Source organism: Rhopalosiphum padi, chromosome 1, assembly GCF_020882245.1.
Source record: "Rhopalosiphum padi isolate XX-2018 chromosome 1, ASM2088224v1, whole genome shotgun sequence".
NCBI classification, from domain to species: domain Eukaryota; kingdom Metazoa; phylum Arthropoda; class Insecta; order Hemiptera; family Aphididae; genus Rhopalosiphum; species Rhopalosiphum padi.
Genome location: NC_083597.1, coordinates 9,361,367 through 9,385,123, shown reverse-complemented (window position 1 = coordinate 9,385,123; position 23,757 = coordinate 9,361,367). Strand labels below are relative to the sequence as shown.

The window sequence follows — 23,757 nt, the reverse complement described above, 5'->3', positions numbered from 1 at the left end:
ATAAGACCGCCGTAAAGTGGTATTATGCAGTCGAAATGGTGGTGTCGGTAGTGCGCGCGCGCGGTCGGGTTAGCATAGGTATACACGCTTTAATCGGATTCGGATATTAACAATAGTAAAAATAAGACTATGGGAGACGAAATTGCAAATACTATGCAGTTGTGCGGACGGCGATAATAATCGTACGATAGTACGAAAGTATCGTTTGCACACGCGTCCCGGGCGAACTGCAGCAATAATTCGTATTATATATATTATTGTATCGGATTATCGGTTATTATAATATAATATATTACTGTCTGTCGAATTTTTTGGTTTTTAATTATCATACCGACGGCTACGGCAGGACGTTTCCGCGTGAACGGTGACATAATGGCGTATAGCGCATACTATTATTATTATTATTATTATATATAGCTGTGTATAACCGCGGCGGCGTCGGTGTCAGCGGTACGATATTGCATGTAAAAGGAAATCGACTACGATTTCAACACCGCGTCTGTCACGGCGAGCATCCGCGGTCCGAGAGCAGCTATATAATAAGTTTATCATCCACGGTCTCTTGGAATACTCTTATATAGATCTTATCGTCCCGTCCTTCCCGTCCCCTCTCAGTCAAAGTTCCGATACATATTATAATATGCGACGATATAATACGTAACAATACGCCGCCGCCCCCGACATTGCGTCCTTGTACCCCTTGTGGTATAATTTTATGACCATCCTCAAACTTCAAAAATACACGGACCGTTTGATAATAATATGTCGAATTTAAAAAAAAACTTATTTATACCTACATATTTAAGTAAAAAAAATATAGATCATTTTGTGAATTTTTGTACAGTCTTTATAGATAAAATTATTAAACGTAAGTATTATTTCGACAAAAAGTGTTCAGATCATGAACATTTTAAAATAGTTGGAAATTCATAAAATATCATAGAAACGCTTGATATTTTGTACATCATAGTTTATTAGGTTGAGATAGGTACCCTTAAGTTGTTCTTAGTTTAATCGAAAAAATATATATTATTTGTTTCGAACCACAGAAGATAATGATTTTAGTTATGTTGTTGTAATTCAAAAAACATTTATCAGTGATTAGCAACTTTCCGCTATTACCGTTTTTAGAATTTAGAATACCTAATTGTAATACATTTATTCGATGATCGGGCAAGTTCCTGTAATCATACAATTCTACATTTTTGTCGATAGTACTCAGTACTGACTAATACGAGTACACTCTAAAATATATACTATAGTATAATAACATACATACGCAATTTTTTCAGGAAAAATTCATTTTTATCGAATGAAGAAATTTCTTATAATTGTACAAACAAAATATTACGCAAACTATCCTTCGAATTACAGACTGATCTATTAATCTCACATGAATTATGCATGTAAGTAACACAATATAAGTCTATAACTTACTTCAAGGCTATAGTAGGTCTAATCTAAAATATTAAATATACAAATATGTAATATAATTATGTTTATTTTTCATATTAACTGTTATATAATATAATACAGAATTTTTATAAATTGTCCCTACAGTGATTTACCTAATAAATAAGTATAGTAAGTACCAATCTCAAATGTACTGTGTATAGCGAAACCGCGTTCTTCAGTTTTTATTTTGTAGTTCACCATTTCACATTTATAATATCTATTTAACATCTTATATTGAGTATTGACAATACAATATAAAAACAGAATGTTCATGACTGATTCGAAATACTAATTTCTAGTATAATATACGTTCTATAATTTTAAAATTAATCTTAAAATCGGCCTTACTATTGACTTATTTATTAAATTTCAATTAATCCTACTATATAATAATAGTGTCTATTATAGTAGAATTAATACCACCGATAATACTGTCATATTTCATAGGTACATTATACCTATGTTTTATGAAAAAATAACTAAAACTATGATTTTCAACTTCAATTTCTATATTTTTTAAATTTTTAAAATAAAAACTGAATACAATTTATTTTTCCAATAAAATATTGTTTTTAGTGTTTTTACAATATAGAGTGAATCTTTAGAATAAAGAATGTCTGTTTTTATCCTAAATTTACCGTTGTCCGTTGAGTAGGTTTATTTATTGTTTTCTTTTCACAACTTGTTTAACTTTAGTCTGATTAGAACATGGATCATATCTTGGTTTGTTTGAAATAACTGAAGCAATTGGTTTAGTTATTTTAACTGGAGTTACGGGTGGGTCAGGTTTGGCAGGCGCTTCAGTACAGATGTTTTTGTTTGTTTCGTCGTCTTTAATATTTATTTTGCTATCAATATTACAGTCTTGTTTTTGATTTGTATCTTCCTCCATCTCTGTACATAAATCGATCGATCGCAACTCACGATCTAATTTCTTGTCACAGTCTATTTCTTTAATTGCAGGATTTTCTTTACAGGGAATATCCACTGGGCATCGTGTCTTGGATTGTGTTGATTGTACATTATTTTCGTGTATGCTTTTAACAAGCATTTCGTTAGTGTTTGCCGGAATGATGGTTTTTAGTGACGGGTTCGCACAGTCGTTTTTGACTGGGTGTTTGTTACACGACGACTTTGAATCAATTGAATCACTTACTCCGCTGGGAGATTTTATATCAGGTATACTTGGTTTAATTGTGGAACAATCTTTCGGCGAGTCATTCTGATTTGGTAATGTATCTATTAGATGACCGAGTCTCTTGATGATACAAGAAAGTTTATCACATATTACTCCAATAGTTTCACTAGTTTTATGATGCAAGTTCTGGTTTGATCCACAAATGTCAACCGTTTTACAATGCCTTTTGCAGCGGCAGCAGGGTTTAGTCTTTTTAGTAGCACTGCATTTGTTTGTTATTTTTTTGAATTTACAACAAACATGACAATTGTTCGATTCTAGACTTTCCGATGATATTTTACAACATTGCAACAATATTTCATTTTCTTCGTGCATTTTGTCACGTATTGGATTGATCTTATCTGATGACCCTTCAATAACAAATGTGAATGTCAAATTGTTATTAAGATGATTATCGTTATCCTTTCGACGAAGACATAGTATATTTTTCAAGTATCCAAATATACCAAGGATATATCTAATAAGTGAGTGATACATACACGCGCAATTCATCTTTTTGATATTCTTTGTTGAATTTTGGTTAATTTCTTTTAAATTTTTAGATTTTTCGCAATTTTTACAACTCATATTATAATTATGATTAAAATCTAATGTGTTTTTATAAACTTTATAGAATTTATTATGTTATTTTTAAATTTTAATGGTTACCTAGAAACCACTTATAATATTATGATAAAAATAATATTAGAAATTTACTTAAAATCTATTTAAAGAAAAAGTCAACCCATGTACTGAATAGGTACCATAGCCTATTATATTGTATTATTGTTTTATGAAATAAAAATACAGATTTACCATGGGATACTTCCAGTAAAATGGTTAAACATAGCTTCGTTGAATTACCTATAGTTTCCTATCTGACCTTGATAACGATACGTAATGCATTGATTTCTTGGATGTTCATGTTAGTATACACTTTTAATTTTGTTTAAAATTACGAAAGGTTAATAAAATATGAATACAGTTGTTCTAGTTATATACACATTTTCTATCTTACTACGACAATTCTTTGTGATATTTGGATATAATTATTTTGTAGCGTAGGCACGGTACTTTGTATTGGTTGGCCAACTATTTTATTTACACAATCCGTAACGGTACGGTTCGTCGGTGTCGGCAACGGGTGACGTTTGGTCGTTTGACACTGATGTTTCGGTTCAGTTTGTCCGGAAGGAGTTTACAAACACGTGGCCTTGGACGGAATTTTTCTGTATCACTCTGTCTCACTCACTCTGGCCATTATTATTTATTATCATTATTATTGCACTAATTAACCAGCGGGATGGTCTTTTCACTTTTCGAATGTAGTAAACCGACAAACAGAGCGGAACCCCTGTGGAAAACAACGACTCCGTCATTGTAATCTGACATGCAAAACTACCACACATCCGATGAATATCACAAACACACCGACATAATATTATATATTTCACGCAACATAATTCATACAAAATGCAGTCGACAGTTGCAATGTTGCATATTATTATCTACTATCGAAGGATTTTTGATTATTTGTCATTAGTTATTATACTTGTTATTCAATATAAAAATATAAAATGTATATTACAATAAGTTATCAGTTTGGATTAATAAAATTATAAACATAATATTCTCTTTATTCGCTAAGACTTAATGACGAAGAAAAAATCTATGAAATGTTGAATGCGTATTTAACGTCAAAATCTATACTTTTGAAATTCTCATAAATTTTAAATATCCGGAAATTGTGTTTAGACAAAAATATAAAAATAACAGCATTGTATAACACTAAAAAATATAAGTTATAATACCATTTACATACATGGAGGATGGAGCACTTCCCTTAAAATCAAAATTATAATTAATTATTACCTATCTAAAATTACAACTAAATAGGTAAATTGAATTATTTATTTATTTCGAGACTTCAAAAAACAACGACTAAGGTCCATGGATATTCAAGATTATTTTTTCTTAAATATGATTATCGTTATTTGTTTCTAATGATAACTTAACTGATAGTTGATAAATCTATGTATAACATACAAAAGTAGGTAACATTTAAATATAAAAAAAAATTCTAAATAGTTTTAAAATGATTAAGTTTTTTAAAATTTTATAATAAAGATTTAAAAATAATCATGTGTGTGATATTAATATATTATATATATTGCTTAATGAACGCCATCGTATAAGTGTGATTATGTTTAGAGTTTACTGCGAACAATTTTTCGTTTTTTTTTCAGCATTGGGGGTCATAAAGATAGTTTTTTAAGTATATTATGATACGGGCATCGTGTGTTTGTTAAAAAAAATCATTCAAAAAAAGGTACTTACCAAGAGTGGGCATAATAATAAAAATAGGCGTGTATCCTATAATAGTCGAAACGACGTTATAATAATTCAAGAGCAATGAAATGTGGAATATTACTTTGAATGTTTATATGAATCCCAGTACTTTTTTATATGTTTTTTCATCACTTTAGAGTTTACACGTGCGTTAAAAGAACAATGGAAGTGAATATGTTTTTTTATTTAATGAATAATATTTGCGTAGAATATTTATTTATGACATTCACCAAACCGACTTGCTAATAAAGTGCATTGTATTTGGATAGAGCTGTGGTGAATTCTTTTTCAATGTAAATATCTATGAAATAATAAATAATATTACATAATAGACATGATAGACATTTTTAAATTAAGAATTATTATAACTTACTATTTTGCATAGGAATAAACTGGTGGGTATTGAAGGTAGAGTATACCACCCCTCTCAACAAGCAATTATTCATGTAATTCAAAACTAATTAGATATAGGTACTTATTATATTATCAAAAATAAATTCGTTAATAGCCTATAAGTTTTCATGTGTTTTTTTATAACACTAAAATATAAATGTTAAATTATTGTAATCACGAATAACTAACTATTAGGTCGGTCAGCAATCATGATTTTATTATTATTACAAAAAGTTTATGATATAAATAGGAATATATTCTTTAAAATCATGGAAACACAAAAATTAAGGACTTATCACTAAAAGTCGAGGACTTAATACATTAGGGCAAAAATAAACACAGCTACTGCCTTTCTTATATTGCCATATTTTATAATGCTCTTCCGTATAATAATTTGTAATGTTTTTTTTAAAGGAACTGGAAAATAACAAAAAAGAAGCGAGAATGCTAATGCATGAAATAAAAAATCTATTAAATAAAATAGTGGAAAAAGCGGAGACATTTGTACAATCTAACATTACCACACACGAAGTCAACGCATTGCAGGCGATATATACAGGTTTATTTCAAAGGTATGGGATACTAAAAAATTTTTTTTAAAAAGATGCTGCACCACCGAACTCTATAGCAGCAGGTAATTTAAATATCACAAATGGGACGGGGAATAATTATATGGTTATTAATAATTATAATATTAAAAATTTTAACCACGACAAACACTTGGCCACCGACAATAATTCACGCAGAAATTCCAAATCTTCGGATTCGCCTGGCGAATATTAGTTTCTACGGTGAAAACGTAGGTAAACGTAGACTGTGGTATAAAATGGTTTATAATTTGTTTGTTTAAATAATTTAACATGTTCACTTGTATGTATATCTTTAATATTAATTTTCTATCAAATGTATACCCTATGTATTATAGTAATATGAAAAGAGGCATTCTGGAGCCTAGTCCTGCTGATCCTCCACATCCTTGCTGGTCCTGCCGCACGGTCGCGCACGTGACATATATTCACCCCACCCCTTGCTGATCCTCCACCTCCCTAACCATAGCTGACCCCCTCCCCGCTCCACTTATTATGTAAATTGGACACCCGTCCGTTAAATAAATTATATATATATATTTAATATTTATATAAATGTATATAGTATTATGATAACCGTCGTATATATTGCAGACATATTTTATTATACATTATTAGAAGTTCACTTACTAAATAATATGTGAATTATGTATATATTTTTAACAGTAATCACAGTATCCAATCGTTGTTTCGTAATGGGTTGACTATTTAGTATTTTTTATAGAAATTTGAAATTCGGCAAATAAATTCACGAGCAACATAAAATATCACCAATATGGTGAACCCATTGTTAACTTTTGATTTTGACAGTCTTGTGTATTTTTATAGTTTCGTAATATTTGAAGGATGGTACTTTTAAAATGTTTAAATATTAAATTAATGTTTTTTTATTTTTGTTTATAAGCTTTTCAACTTTAAATTTTAAATATACGGAACGCCCATTGCTGCACTTCACTTTTCTTATCTAAAATTTAAATAGATACTAATTAAAAAAAACTGTTCGTTCGATATTTAATATTTACGAATCAATATCTTTATTTAAAAATATTACTTCAGCTTATGAAAATAAAAATATAAGTTCCGATTTAAAAATTAAAAGTTAATGAAGGTTTTAGTGATAAAAAAAATAATGTCAATATAAAAAGTTAGAATTTATATCCAAAAAAAAAAAAACTTACTCCAAAAAACGTTTAATCATTTTCGAAATGGTTGTTCACTGTTAAAATAATTACTCTGTATAGTGTATAATATACATAGATGCGTAAGGACACCAACATTATATTTTTGTTGTACAGGATAATTTTTTAAATCATCCAAAATCTCAGGTTTTATTTATTTTCAACATTGAAATATTATTAATAGTATTTAATACTAAAATGCCTAAACAGTAAATACAAAAACGACAGTTATAATGGTATTGTTATAAGTAGAGCGCGGATTTTTATGCACTTAAAAGTATCGAAATATGCCATATAATATGCAGTAAAAATCATGAAAATATGCAAAAAATATGCAGTCAAAATTATGAAAATATGTAAAAAATATGCAAAAATTTTTTATTTATTTAAAATTTACAATAAAACTAATAATAATTAATTACTTAAATACTTAATAAAAATAAATTTAGGGAATTTTCTGAACTTGATTTATTTTTAAAATTGTATTTATTATTAAGATGAATAATCATATACATTTCAAGTTTTTCTTCTGTGAAGCTGTGTCATTTATCGCCTTATCTGTTAACATATTTTTAAAGACTGAGAACGAACGTTCGACGTCAACCGAAGTTATTGGGGCATATTTGAAGCAACTTAGTATTGTCGGGTCTTGATCTTCGAGCTGAATGTTTTCGCCTAATAACACTGAATTAATTTTTACGTTGTAATCGATTATTTATCTTATAACGAAATATATGTATAAATTATTATTTAGTGACTATGAAATTTGGTTTTAATTTTTCTACTTGACAAAATATTATTTTATACATTTTTTTAAATTTTCGCTTCAATATGCAATAAATTTTGAATTTTTCCAAAATATACAAAAATATGCAATAACTTTTAAATATGCAGAAATATGCAAAAAAAATTTTTACCATTAGCTTCTAATTTTGATGATTTGTGGAGATAACTGATAAAAATCCAAAAATATTAAAAGGAAAAAATTATGCAATTGCATAGAAATCCGTGCTCTAGTTATAAGTTATTATCTATTATCTATAGTACGTATATCTACTATATACACATTTTATTTGAATAGAAAAGATATTTTTAAAAACACTTCGCAAACCCGGTAGGCGTAATTTGTTTTTTTTTTGTTTAACTAACATGACTACGAAAATATATTAGTATAGTTCTGCGTTTAAAATATAAAAATTATTATTATTGTAAAATCATGTAGGTTTATTGTTACAATAACGACTAATTCGTATTCAATTGAAATGTTTCGTCAAAAGAACTGTCAATTAAAAAAATCATGATTAAATTTAATTATGACATACAATATAATACTTATTTTTGTAAATTAAACATGCTTTAGATATGAAAATTATATGATTTATGAGGCAATAATAGCTAAAATTTATGGGCTATTAACTATTTATTGTAATTAAATAACATTGTATTGTGAGATTACTAAACAAAATCTAATCGCCTAGGACTTAGCGCCATTTAATTAATAATTGTATCTATACTTACTAGAGTGTGTTTTGTCGTTATTGAAAATATTCCTGCTTGTTCTATAATTATAAATGCCAATAAAATAATTATGAACGATTGATGATTTCATGATTTCATTTTCAAATTTGAATTTTTTTTAACAATAAAATCGTCTTCAATTTACAAAAAAATACGTTTATATATTTGTCATATATATAATAATCAAGTATCAAATTTCCTTGTGGAGAGGAGTTCAATATTTCATCTATTTTTGTTGTACTATAGGTAATTTTGACTGCCACGATAAGGATTTTTCATAAGTTATATTATAATATTATATTTATTTTATATGTATGTAATATTTCACTGCAACATGTAATATCGCCAAATTTGTTAATTTAATATAAGTATATAACATAAATATTTCTGCGATTGTTAATGCTTGTTTTTGCTGACATTTAAAAATCATTATATTTCTGTTGCCACCAAATATCTCAACAATATTAAAAAATCATATATTCAATATTATTACTGTAATATTACAGAAAAATATTTTGTGATATTTCATAGTAATATCACATACATATAAATATATAATAACTTAATATCCATGGGATGATATAAATTAGTTCTAAATGTAAATTTATCCAAACTAGTAACTACCGTGTAATTTTTTTGTTTCTTGATCTCGTTTATAATTTAATTTTCTCTTCATTAAACCACTTAAATATTATTTTGAAATTTTAAATTATTAAAAATAATTTACAAATGACTAATAAATATAAAATAAATATGATTGACGTAAATCGCAGGACTGAATGCATCACGCAACTACGCAAGAGTGCAAGACAACGTCAATAGTATTATATTACGATTATCAGTAATATATTATTATATTATTATTATATAATATTACGACGATAATAACGACAATGAAATTTTGTTATCGTCAATGCTGACTAAAACCGTCGTTTTCGAGAAATCCCCATTATACTTTTTACATACAGTATAACCCACCATCAAGTAAAATTGTGTTTTCTCAAAATATTGTGATAAAACGGTATATAATTAATTTTATATGACTGAAGTTGGTGGGCCCCTCTTACGAGTGGGCCTAATGCCTAGTGCAAATGTCCCATTTGTCCTTACATAAATATGGCACTGAGTATTTCTCGTACCTACAACAAATTGGTAAGTTGTACACAGCATGGTTAACTCAAGTAAATTAATTAGAATAAATCATTTGACAGCTAGTTAAAACCACAGTTAAAGGAGTGATAAGATCCAGCTGCTGGATTCACACTCCTCCACCGTGTCATATCGTGTTCTGTATATATTTTAATACATAGGTACAAAATTGTCACACGTTACTTACAAGTATAATATATTCATAATCAACTTAATAACTTTTAACTACAATAACCATTGACAATGACAGTTGTCAATAACTAATATCATACCACCATGACACTTAAATGATAATAACGTAAATATAACATATAAAAATATGTATCTCTTATTATTTATTACCCATGTGACTACTGGTCTTCAGAAACAAGAAGTATTATAAAAACCAAAACCGCCCAACTTTGAAAAGCTATATCTCACAAATTAATTAACGAAAAATAATAATTTGAACGTTAGAAATCATAAAAAAAATAGCTTTACTACTTTATGACATTTTAAGTATAGCCTATACTGTATATAGGTTGCCATTTGAAAATCAAAAGTTGATAATAGTTTGACCAATAAATATAAGGGTGAAAAAAATTAAAGTGTTATACAAATGTAGAAAAGTATGCAACTAAAATTTTTAGAAAAAAAAATTTGGTAAAAAGTCTATACTTTCAGAAGTAATGAATATTCTTCGATAAAAAAATCACCCTGTATATTTAGTATACAAATAATAAAAAATGCTTATCAAATAAAATATATGACGTTATAATATTACGCTGAGTGATAGTAAAAATTTTCAAAATTGATTTGAATATTATTATTAAAATATATATAAGTTACATGTCAAAGTTAAAGATATAACTTAAAATTTAACTTCCGTTTATATAATATACACATAAATATGTATTAATAAGTAGGTAACCTATTCACATTATCATATTCCAATATAAATAAGATTGTTTAGTTATAAAAAAATGAAAGTATCTAGTAGGTATTTAAAAAATTGTCATTTCCATTTGTTGGTTTTTATTTTTTATCGATTAAATTTGAATTCAAATAATGTAAAAACATAAGTTTGTTGACACACTCGCAAAACAATAATTAAAAAAAGAAATCGAATTAATATTCAAACATCTTTGTTGTAAAAAAGTTGGGTGTGGGGAGGATTAATTATTTACAAGGGCGGAAATATGTTAAAATGGCCAGGAGCACTGATGTGTCTCGCTACGGCTTTGCATTAAAAAACGCGAACGTGATGGTGGCCTTCGCAAGGGGCGGTCGTGACCGCAGCTGTACATTGTATGGCTGCGCTTGCGCATTGTCCTCTTCTAAGCCGCGGTCCCGATTGTAAATTTCATACGCCGCCACCGCTATCGATCGATGTCATGTTCAGTCAGCTGACGATAAAAACAGTGTTGTTCACTACTTGTTGAAGTAGGTAAAAATACGGTTATCTATTTTTTTGCCTGATAATCGTGAGTTAAACTGATAAACGATGAGATACTGATAGTCGTGGTTGACGGTGCGTCGAGAACTCGTGACGCTGTTTAAGTCGTTTAAGAACCTCACAAATATCTCATTACCGTCTATACTTCTATGTAATAAAACTGTATTAATATATTAAATATTATTTTAAGTACCTACCTATAAATTATACGTTCTTACTTCTTTTACTGCTTGGACTGCAATTGTTGAAATGTCGGTGGCGTGCAGTGAGATTTCTTGAACCGTATGGTGTTGCGTCCTCTGTCCGTTACCGTCGTGTCTCATTTGATCGTGATTTGGTGTAGGTACTTATATAGGTATTCGTCAATCGCATAATCGTAGTAGTCATATTATTATTAAAGTGGTGTGAGACGAGACTACCGTAAATCACTCGTCGGTAAATAGTAACCATTGCCGCGTGTTAACGAAGTAGAAAATTGTCTGCTTCTTCGGTTAGATATCTAAACTTCGACTATCATGGTGAGTTACAACAATTTTCCACATTTTCGATAGAACTTGCTATTGTTAAACGAATTATGTGTTCATTTTTCAATAGTGTGTATCAAATAATCGTATTTATACGACTTTACTTGTACTATTCAACTGACATGAATACTCATATAATGTCATTGTCGTTTATATATATCAGTGTTTCCCAACCGGTGGTCCGTGGGCCAGTCATAGGTGGTCCGCGGTACCTTTCTTAGTTTTCTATTAAAAATTATTTTTTTTTTTTTGAACAGCGAAAAATATTTTATTTTACCGTAATATACGGTTATCTTATCGTTGTTTCTGCCGACGACCGATAAGTATTTTCCACTTTTATAAGTGTGTAGGTATCAGAGTAATAAATTATACTATTATCGCGAACGATAATGATCATGTCAATTGCAAACATCGTTGCTTATATATTTATACTTTATGAGTACCGACAAATAACTGTTATTCAGTATGCGCTCGTTATTCGTTTGATTACCACGCAGTACGTTTTGAAAGAAATTAAAAGTTTATAGTTTAGTTTTTTTAAGTGTTATTTTTTTGAAACCTAGTCGGACTAAGTCAAGAATATGTCACGAAAGAGGAAATATGATGATAGTTATATTAAATATGGATAATTATATATAATAGTACAGTAAAATAATAAAAATTTTTCAATAAATTTTGTGTATTCTTGTTAATGAGCAAAAAAAAAAAAAAAAGGTCTTCCTAGTTTGTGTAAAATTGAGGTGGTCCGCGACCTATAAAATATTGTGGAAGTGGTCCGTGGTGGTAAAAAGGTTGGGAAACACTGATATATATCATCTTAAGTAGTACCTATAACAAATTATTTTTCAGTTGTTTAAGTGTGATTTGTATATTTTATTTTTAGGACAAACAAAATATTCAGCACAGTACTTTAAAAGATAAACATGTTCAATTGAAATCAAAATCTGTCGTTAAGGCTTCAACGGTTCTAACGCCTAATTTTATTCGTCTCAAAGTTAATACTAATCTAAATTTAAAACCAAAAAATTTTCATAGACTTGAGGCTGAATCATTGGGTGTGCGACACACATCTGGTAATTTTCATGGTTTATCTAGGTAAGATATACAGGGAAAATTAATCTTTACATAAATATCAAAACTTTCAATTCGTATTGTTGTTTAGTTTTCAAATGGCTAATATGAATCTTGATTGCATTGGCAATGTGGACATTGTGTCAGATGCAAAAAATATTAAGAACTTGTGTAAGATACCATACAATAACAAATCTGTAAGTTAATATTATTATTTTTAAATATTTTTGCTAAATGTATGAAATACAAAAACATGTATACTTTGCTATACTAAATTATTTTATTATTAATACATTTAAAAAGGCTTTAAATACAAATAGATGAATCTACAATGGGTATTTAAGCACAATTTAATTATTTTTGTTAATAAAACATTTTCCTTTTATGATATTGCTTTTAAAATTTAACAATCCAAATTATTTTAAAGGTTAGCATTATGGTTCATAACATTGATAAGACATTATTATTAGATGAATTTGATATTGAGGAACACTTGATACAAAGTACATTCAAAAAATGGGTCTGGTTGAAAGAATTCTTTTACAAAAATATTGTAAAATCTTCTGATATTGAGGTAAGCTTAGACGTATTTAGAATGAGTTAATTGTCTAAATAAATTACGTAAAAAATTATGTATAAAAGTATGTATTTGTACACTCATATTATTGAATGTTGCAAATAAAAACAAAACAAATATTTTTGCATTCAATTTAATTATTAAAAAATATATCTGAATAAAAAATTTTGAATAAAAATTAATTAAAATAAAAGTTTATTTTTATAATATTTTTTTGTTTTAACTAGAAAGTTACAGTTGACATTTTAATACTAAAAAAAGTAAAAACATTAAAATTTACAAATATAAATGCATGCTGGTTTTCAGCAAGTATATTTTTGAATTGTGAAAAACTTCACTCTGTATTTATTGAAGAGTCGAAGACATCAAGACATACTTAAGGTATACCTAATTACTAGATAGGTTATTATACTAATTTTTTGTTATTGTTGTGGTACCTACAGCAAATTTTTATCTAATAATAAAAAGTTTTATTAATAAACAGTATATTATCAGTTAAGAACCTAATTGTATAACTTAATATTATTTTTTATTGTAATGTGTTTCATAATGAAAAATACTTATCAGGCTATATTTTATATAATACTATAATATAAACAAAGATAAAAAAAAAATACTTTATAACTTCAAGCCATAATATTGTTTTTTTTTTATAAATCACACTACCACAGTAATGTCATTTTGTCTTCTTTAAGAGTTTCCAAGAATAATTTTTTTTTTTATCAATTTAAATACATTTTTGTCTCATCAAACTTCAATTTATTTATACTTTTTTAAGTTATATAATATATTTTTATTATCAATAATTGTCATGTATACAAAGATTTAAAATGTTTAGTGCATTTCTGCTAAATAACAACAGAATGTAAACTATTTTATCAAATATTTAATTTGTATTCAATATCTATCTTCACTTAAATATACTTATTAATTGCAATTATTACTATGAATGAAAGGTTATACAATTTTTAATCAGTTTATTCTTTTATAATATACAGAAATATAAATTTAAATTTTAGTACAGGTTTTAATAAATTTTTAAGATTTTTTATAGTGTTTTATTTTAATATTAAAATGTAACATATACAATTTCTAAGATATAATGTAATAAATGAATATATTATTCAAGTTAAGTAAATTATGTATTATTATTAGTAAGCACCATAATATCAATGTTTTAATCTATTTTGTATTATGTTAGGGTACTAAAAATATTGTTTCTCTAATAAAAACAGTCAACTAACTCTTTTGTATGAAAAAAATAATATAACTTAAAAGACAGAATAATTATTAACCCGTCATTGGTATTGAGTGAGCACTGCGCTCACCCCGTTGTTTTTTCATCATTATTTATTATATAATAAACATAGGATATTAAAACTAACATAAAATTCTTTATATTTTAGTTGTCAACAAAAAATGTTCTTACGATTTTTCTTAATTATAAATATTTTACCCCCAAAAAAATTAAAAACTACAATATTTTAAGACTTTTTACATAAACATAGGTATTTCAAAAAAAAATTTTTATTTGGTTTTTATTATATATGATCATTTTTTATACATATTAATATAATAAAATTGTCATTATTATTTATTTTTCATTATTCAAAAATAATTATTATGTCAATATTATCGAGTGAGCGCATATCATGGATAATGCTACATTGCTAACATTGCATCCCGATATCTAATTAAGAAATATTTATAAAATTATCATAATATTTACAAAAGTAAATTTAGTCACATGCCAATTAAAGGTATAAATAGTATCAGATGAATCAAGTAAATAATAAATGAGTGGTTCTCAAAATACTAAAGAGGGGCTCACCACGATACCAATGACGGGTTAATTATGGCCAATGTGTTATTAACTGATTTTTATTACTTAAAATGATTTAAAATATTAACTCTGAAATTTCAGAGTTAAAAATATTAGTTTACTTGAATATCAAGTTTTTAATTTTAATTTGTATATAATGTTTTGTTGAATTTAATATTTTGTATTTTTGTTTATTAATAATAGGTGAAATGCATTACTTATAAACAAAATAAATTTAGAAAAACTCAAAATGAATATTTGGTTTCAAAATTTTTGCACCATACCATTGAAGGATTAGATTCTCATAATAATCAAATAAAAATTTTTCATAATGAAAATTCTCCAGTAAGTTTAACTTTGAAACAATACCATTATAATTTAGTTGCATACTTAACATAATAATTTGCGTATAAATTATGTAAAGTTAGTTTCTTCTCTACCAAGACTTACACCAGAAGAAGTATTTCCAGATTTTCCCCAAACCAAAAATTTATTTAACCGAAATTTTTTATGGAATTTTGAAGACTTGCAAATGTTAATAGGTACAGATTTACCAATTTTCAGAAGTGATAATAATTCATCATTATGCACAAGATTGAGGTTTAATATTTATTTAGCAATACATTTTATGATTTAATCGAGTGAGTGAATATTAATATTATTTTATTAATTTTAGAGATATGTCTAAATCGCTTAGTATGTTTACTGGGATTGATTATTGGCTAGAAAATTTAATGTGCAACATCCCTGAAATAGAATTTTGTTATCATAAAAATGGTATTGTTCAAAAGTATGAGTTGGTAAAAACTGAAGATATACCATATTTGGATGAATCAACATTTTCGCCAAATGATATCAGTGATGTTATGCAAAATATATTATCATTTTTAAAATCAAACGCTAATAGTGTTGGACATTCATACTTGTTATTTAAAGGTATAAATTAATTATCAGAGTCTTATTTAAAACTAGAGATTATTATGAATTTTATCAATTAAATTACAGGAAAAAATGACAATGCGGTTAAACTCTATGATTTGACAACATTATGTTCGGAATCATTAATTGATAACCCAAATCCTTTTGCAGTTCCATTGGCTGTGTTGTTATATCGTGTTGCTTATAAATTAAAACATAACCCAAAAGATGGACAATTGTATAATCCAGTTACTATTCAACTTTTACTAAACAATTGTCTAAAGTTATTAGATAAAACTAAATATCCTGAAGTAATTACTTATGATTCATAGTGTTAGTTACGATTCTAATTATAAATAATATTTCCTAACTTTCAGATTGTTATGTCTGTAAATTATATGTTGTCTGATATGTACATATCAATTTATAATAATCCATCGACAATCATAATAAATTCAACCGAAGTGGGTAAGGACTCTGATAATTGCTATGATGATTCTTCCATTTCATCAACTCAATTTGATTATGGCATCTATTCTGTTGACATACAAAATTTATGTGTATCACACAAGAAAGAAATTATACCCAAAAGTAATTTTTAGTTATTTTATTGTTTGAAAATAATTTATGATTTTTAATACAATATTATACATTATTTTAGTACCAGATTACTTTAAGTCAAAGCATTTAGTAAAAAATATAGAAGAATGTTATTATAAGGCTTTGTATTATATTGGTAGTAGTTTGAGCTGTTTACAATATTTCAAGAGTGACAAAAATATTAGGGTATGTAACAAAAAATAGTTAGCTAGCTTATAAACAATTTTAAAATTCATTTTAAAAAAGGAGGGACGAGCATCGTTGTCCGAGAGCAAGAATAAACCTATGCAGTATCTTGATTCTGAAATATTTAAAAAGAATGATATACCAAGTTGGCAAAATTTACTTAATTTTGAGGACAATAATTGTGAAAATCTCCTCAGGCTTATATTCTATAAAAAAGCATCTGATACATATTTTAATTTTGGCAAAAATTGTCTTACATCCAAAAAGTAAGTTAAATGAAAAACAAATTTTAAATTGTTAAATGCTAAACATATTTTTTTTTTAGTTTTGGATTAGCTTTAAAATGTTTCCGCCGATCATTTGAATGTCAACTATGTGTTACTAACACCGATGTCAACCATTTATTTGGGTCTATTTTAGACCTTTGCGGTAATTGCTGTATGTTTATTCTTAAATATTGGGATAAATTAGAACAGTACATGACTGAGCTTAAGACTGATGAAATGTATGATTTTGAACTAAGAAAAGCATTGCTAAATAATTCTGATCACACTAACAAAGGTAATTAAATAATATTGCTGTTAGTTAATAGTGTTTAAATTGAAGTTTAGAAACTTAGAATTTGGGAATTTAATATAAATAAATAACATAATTTTATTTTATATAATACATATAAGTATGTAACTCTAATATATACGTAACATACAAATGGATTGCATTAGGGACTATTTACATGGTTTGACGTTAAGAGAAAGAATGTCTTTACATACATCTAAAGCCCAGATCTCACGCTTCACTTTTTGCTTAAATTTGAGGACTTATGCTTGTAATAAAAAAAGTAAAATTGTATTATTTTTGTGACATTTAAAATGTATGTATTATATAATTAATAAATAATAATATTATTATAAATCTTAAGGACGAACCAGGTCATATTAAAAAAAAAAGTTAATAGTAAAATATAATATTACGAATGTGCTTACAATGATAGAATACTAATATTAATATTTCATTGACAGTTAGTCGATTTATATTATAGGAATATCTTTAATTTTAATGTTATAGATTTAAATTTAATACCGACAATCCTCAATAATTCAAAAGAAAGCATGTTGAACGCAGCTGAACATTGTTACTTACGTGCTTTAGCAGTAGAAAGTAATATTGAGAATAAAAATAATCTGAATAAACAATTAGGTAATGTTTACAACGAATACATTATACTGTACACAGAAGAAATATTTGGTAAGTTGAAGTATAATTATTTATACATTTATATATGTATAAAATGTTTTATGTTGTGATTTCTATTACATTGTTTAAATTTTTGTTTTTATGTAGTGGCTATAACTAATAATATTCCTTTAAATCCATTAAAGTTAAAATTGTTTACAAAAAAATCAAAGCAGTATTTTACATTGGGAAGTGATATATTTAAAAAAAGTGATGATGAAGATAATTTTACACTGTTAAATTCAAACTCAGCAAATTTGTACAAATATATAGAACATTATTCAACAAAATATAAAGTTCCTATTAATGAATTTATAAAAAAAGAGATTTTCAATTTCAAGGTTAGTTTCCTTAATTAAATGATTAAATTTCAGTTGAAATAATATATATTATTGTATGAAATTAAAGAATGGGAATGCTTACAAGAAGAGATTATCAAAGTTAGGTGATCGTAGTTCTAATCCGCATTTGTGGGATAAAGTTTATTATCAATTATCTTCAACCTTGTTTTATGCAGCTGTACACGCATATTTAGACATTTGTCGAGTGAGTAAACAGTTTTTGGGTTTTTATAATACATATTTTGTAATCAAAATTGCTTTTTGTTATATTTTAGTGCAATTCTAATAAATATAGAGAATGTATTAATTTATTCATGGAAGCTTTGAAATATTGCGATTTGGAAAATGATTCACCAAATAGATTTGTATATGAATATCAAGTAGCATATATTCATTTAGGTTTGGCATCGTTATCTGCTGATCGTCTAGAGTATGTATAAAATGTTATTTCATAACATATCAGTAGTAATTGTACCTTGACATATCATTATTTTAAATAGTAAACTATGTAATAAATATTCTTATTAAATGTTATGAACTTATTTTAACTAATTTATGTTTATTCACTAGAAAATATATTACTAAGAAGTCTTCAGAGCTGCATCCTGTTTTCCTTCAGATTACGTCTTACTGTAATATTGCATTTGAAATGTATTTTAAAATAGAGCGCCCGTTAGAATCTTTTGAAGTTCTCATAAAAATGATAACATTAGATATGCGATATATTGATGGAATGATAGGTATAGTGTACTCAATTTATTTGATAATAATTAGCACCTTTAGTTATTATAATTCTATCTCTTAGATCTATGGAATCTTAAAAATGTTGAATCTATTATAAGAACATTGGGAAAATGTATTGCTGTGTTTCAAATGTTTTCTGAAAATAAGGACACAATAAAATATTTACATAGTACTGATCAACCTGAGGAGTTGGCTATTGAAGACGACTTACACTTTGAAATGAGAAAACTTCATTTTTTTTTAATTTTAGAAGAAAATGTGCTTAAACTCTTGAAATGTATGACCCACTTGGCCTTTAATAAGTCACCAGTAAGAGAACTTAAGTAAGTGATCTTGTTATCAATTATGAAATTATTATGTTTATTGTATATAAGTATATAACTGATGTATTATTTCTTTATTTATTTTTCAAATATATGGACAGTAAGTCCTATTATAATACGATAATGTATAGTGCAATTACAAACTAATTTATTATGAACATATTTAATACTAAAAATATTTTGATTTTAGAATTAAAATAATATATAGAATTCAAGGACAGCTAATCATAGTCAAATACATATTTATAACTTGCAATCATTAGAAGATTGGCAGGGCTATTCATTATATAGTTCCTATTTGAATGAATTTAATAAAATAGTTTAGGATCTCTGGTATTAAAGTATTTATTTTAAATTAGATTAGGGCAAGAAGTTCAGAGCAGTCATTAAAACTTAATATTGAGTTGCGTACAAATATTTATAGTAAAAATGAATGCCTGTCATTAGGGAAAAAAAAATTAAAAATGTTTTGATTTGACCTATGAATCGGCCTAGATATATTATATTTACTATATTTATTAGATATAAGAGATAAACCGTAAAAAATTATTTTGTGTCGACTCAATAGTTTTGTTCTGTTTATTTGTATTTGTTGGTCCAAATTAGAGGGCAGTATTTGAAATTAGAGCGGACAAGCAAACAGTTGCTTTTTCAGTGTGGTTGGGTCATCAATGTTCTTTTGATAAATCCTAGATTAAATTTATGTTTTTAATCAATCATTGTGGTGTGATTTGAGAAATTCAAGTTAGAGTTAAACACTACCCCAAGTTCTACAAAATTATATACCAATTTGAGTGTTATTCCTGAAATAGAGTAATTAAAATTAATCTAGTTCTTTATTAAGGTGTAACACATGGATTTGCATTTCTTAATATTTAGAGCAAGGCAATTATTTTCAGACTTTCACTAGATTATCAATATCCTGTAAATTAATTGTGTCCCGATGCTTTTATAACGTTTATAAGTTTTGAGTCGTTAGCAAATAGAAATAGTTGAGAATGTTTGATGGCATTAGGAAGATAATTTACATAAATATTAAAAAGCAAAGTGGACAAATGAGTCAATCGAGGGTTGCCCAAAGGGACTGAAGGAAACAGATACATAATTTTGGTGTTTAATAAGTAGGGCAACAATTATATGCCCTAAAAATCAATAAAATATATATGCAGTTATGCCCTAAAAATTACTAAAATAGGCTCTAAAAAAGTGGAAGAAGTTTTCACTTTCGGCATTTTAAAATTATTTATTAATTTAATAACGCACCACACAAGTATGAACCACTACTGATGATTACGACAGGTACAATAAAATATAATATAACGTATTTATGTGATATTGTTATGCAATTGGTATTGGACATTTCCGGTTATCGATTAAGATTAGTTATCTTACCTATTTTTATTAATAAGTTAAATTATCCATAATAACTTTTATGAATGAAATAAATGAAATAATTTTATATTATATTAAATATTTAGTTATTCTCAATTCGTCGAGTCTTAAAAATATAAATATTCTCTTAAAATGTACAAAATCATAAAATATGTCCTGCAAATGCAAAAATACTATTATATGCAAAATAAAATTTCCTATACATCATTGTTGGGTTATGAAACAAATTTTGGTATAAACTAGCTAGTTTTTAGAGTTTAGACCAATCAATAAAAATATGCAAATGCATATAAGTGTTGGCCTTATTAATAGCTATACGAAGATCAAAAAGATAAGAACGAAACCATAACAACAGGGAGCTAAATGACTAGTTAACAAAATGAAATATCATGGTTAATTCTATCAAATGCTTTAGCAAAGTCAGTTTATAATATTGTATCTGTTTAGCGCAGCATTAAAAGGATTGTAATATTATATTTTTAACCAAGGCTAGATTATTGCATGCAGAGCACTGGGGATAAAGTCAAATTGGTTATTATTAAAAAATGAGGAGCAATAAATTGTTATTTTTGATGATGTTAATTTAGAGAAAAGTTTAGAAATGATAGAATGATAAATAATTTTAAGATTGGACAATAGTTTGAAATCAATGAAGGATTACCGCTTTTTAAAATTGGAGAGATAAATGATAGACTTCCAGTGAGAGAGGAAAATGCCAGATTCAAACGATTTTGTTTATTAAGAGCAAATATATAGTGTTTAAAATAAAATTATGTGATAGTAATTCAAAATGAATTTGTTTATACAGATGGTTGGTGGACAAAGAAGATGAACTAAAAACAATGTATAGTCTATTGTTAAGAAATAACATTGGTGAAAATGGTTATTCACAGTTAATGATAGTTGTAAAACAATTATCTACATTTAAATGATTTATGACAAGAAAGTATAATTTATGTTATTTGTAATATTATTTCTGTTTGCCATCATAGATAGTAAGTAAATTGGTAAGTTATTTGCAAATAAGGTAGATATGTCCGTAAATTGTTTTAAATCGATACAAGATAGACAATCCCCTTACAGTTAGTTCTAGAATTTGTCAATACTAACTGATGTCAAATTAAAACGCATCAAAATTGATGAACCATGTTAATTTTAATATGGGTGTAATCTATAAACTTTATACTCATAGACTGGCTTTGTGAATTCAAATTGGATCTCTTATAAAGGGCATTTATTATAGTTTTAACTACAACTCTTTATTATAAATTTCATCGTTTATTACTTAATATACTTAATTACACTCTCTATTTCAGCTCATATTGCTTTATGTTATTAATATAGACAAAACCAGTTTATGAGTATATTAAGGTCTATTCATTTATTTATTAGCAATGTTTGTTATTCAAGAGAAGATAGTACTTGTATGTATTGTCTTTGTTTTAATAATTCAAAACATGCTTAAATATTAAATATACATCCACAGTTCCAATTTTTCATTATTGACTTAAATATTTGAGTGAATTGACCCATTTTCAAACTTGAAAGTATGACATCAAACGTTTTTCTCTTTAGTTTTTTACAATATTTAAATTTTTTGGCAAATTATAAGCATTTTATGTATTATTATTTTACATAATCATAAATAATTTTAAAATTTAAATATCATAAGAATCTAACTAAAAAACATAGATAATATTCTTACCTTTATCCTTAATATTAGGCCGATTCACTTAAATATTTAAGTGGTTAGTTTAATACAATAAAATTGTACATGCTGAACGTAAATTTTGGTATGTGGATATGATGTCATCTTAAGTACTTTAAAATTTATTTTGAAAAATTATTTCCATATCAATTTATCTATTAATTGTAAAAAGTAAAAATATTTGTAGCTAATCATTAAAAACACATTAAAACAATTTTATAAATGTACAAAAAGCGAGTACTTTCTTTGCTTTTAATTATTTTTGTGTATATTACCTATATTTTCTTTTACTATAAGCATTAGTTAATAATAATTTAATTTTTTCCTAAGTGTTTTATTATAGTAACAGCAAAATCAAATAATCTTATTACCAGACAATAGTTGGTATAAAATATTTAAATACATATTATGAATTATTTATACACAGAGTTGTAAATTTGATTTATACACATATACCTAGTAATTAAAAAAAATATTTGTCAATGAATTATTTTATTCATGTTAATATGTTTTAAGTGAAAATATTATCCAAACAAGTGTAAGAAAATGTTTAAAAATTAAATAAATGAGACATGATGTTAACCACATATATGTAAAAACAATAAAATAATGTGTACTTATTTATAAACCTAATGGTAATTAGTATAGTATATTAGATTTGTTAAAGCAATAAAAAAAAAAAATATATTTATTAATTATTACATTTTATCATCATCGCCTACTTATTTTAAACCATAATAACAACTAAGAAGAAAAAAGTTCTTATATTAAGTATACATTGTTAAGGTATTCAAAATTGTGGCTGTTAAAATAGATTTATAGAAATAAAAAAAGGTAAATTATGTATAGCATATAGGTTATAACTTATAAAATGTATAATACATGCTACTATACTATACTATACTATACTATACTATACTATATGTATACTATACTATATGATGCGTACTTAAATATTTAATTTATTAGCATGAATACATAAAATCTAAATTCTATTTAAAATGTTGGGGTACACCAAATACAATATACATTGTTTATATTATATGTAAATTAATTGGAAAAACGAGAGATGCAATA

The 23,757-nt window shown here is 26.3% G+C and overlaps 1 protein-coding gene across 1 annotated transcript; it reads left to right on the top strand.

Annotated features, from left to right (window-relative positions):
- Window positions 1-11,322: 11,322 nt before the first annotated feature.
- On the top strand, window positions 11,323-22,876 carry LOC132918257 (erythroid differentiation-related factor 1-like). Its single transcript, XM_060979395.1, has 19 exons — window positions 11,323-11,759; window positions 12,649-12,860; window positions 12,928-13,033; window positions 13,264-13,410; window positions 15,440-15,580; window positions 15,660-15,835; window positions 15,912-16,171; window positions 16,241-16,464; window positions 16,531-16,744; window positions 16,815-16,939; window positions 17,000-17,205; window positions 17,265-17,500; window positions 18,005-18,184; window positions 18,281-18,513; window positions 18,581-18,718; window positions 18,789-18,943; window positions 19,084-19,253; window positions 19,319-19,580; window positions 21,781-22,876. Exons 1-19 carry the CDS (start codon window positions 11,757-11,759, stop codon window positions 21,902-21,904), a joined length of 3,312 nt encoding a protein of 1,103 aa, XP_060835378.1. The 5' UTR covers window positions 11,323-11,756; the 3' UTR covers window positions 21,905-22,876.
- The last annotated feature ends 881 nt before the right edge of the window (window positions 22,877-23,757 follow it).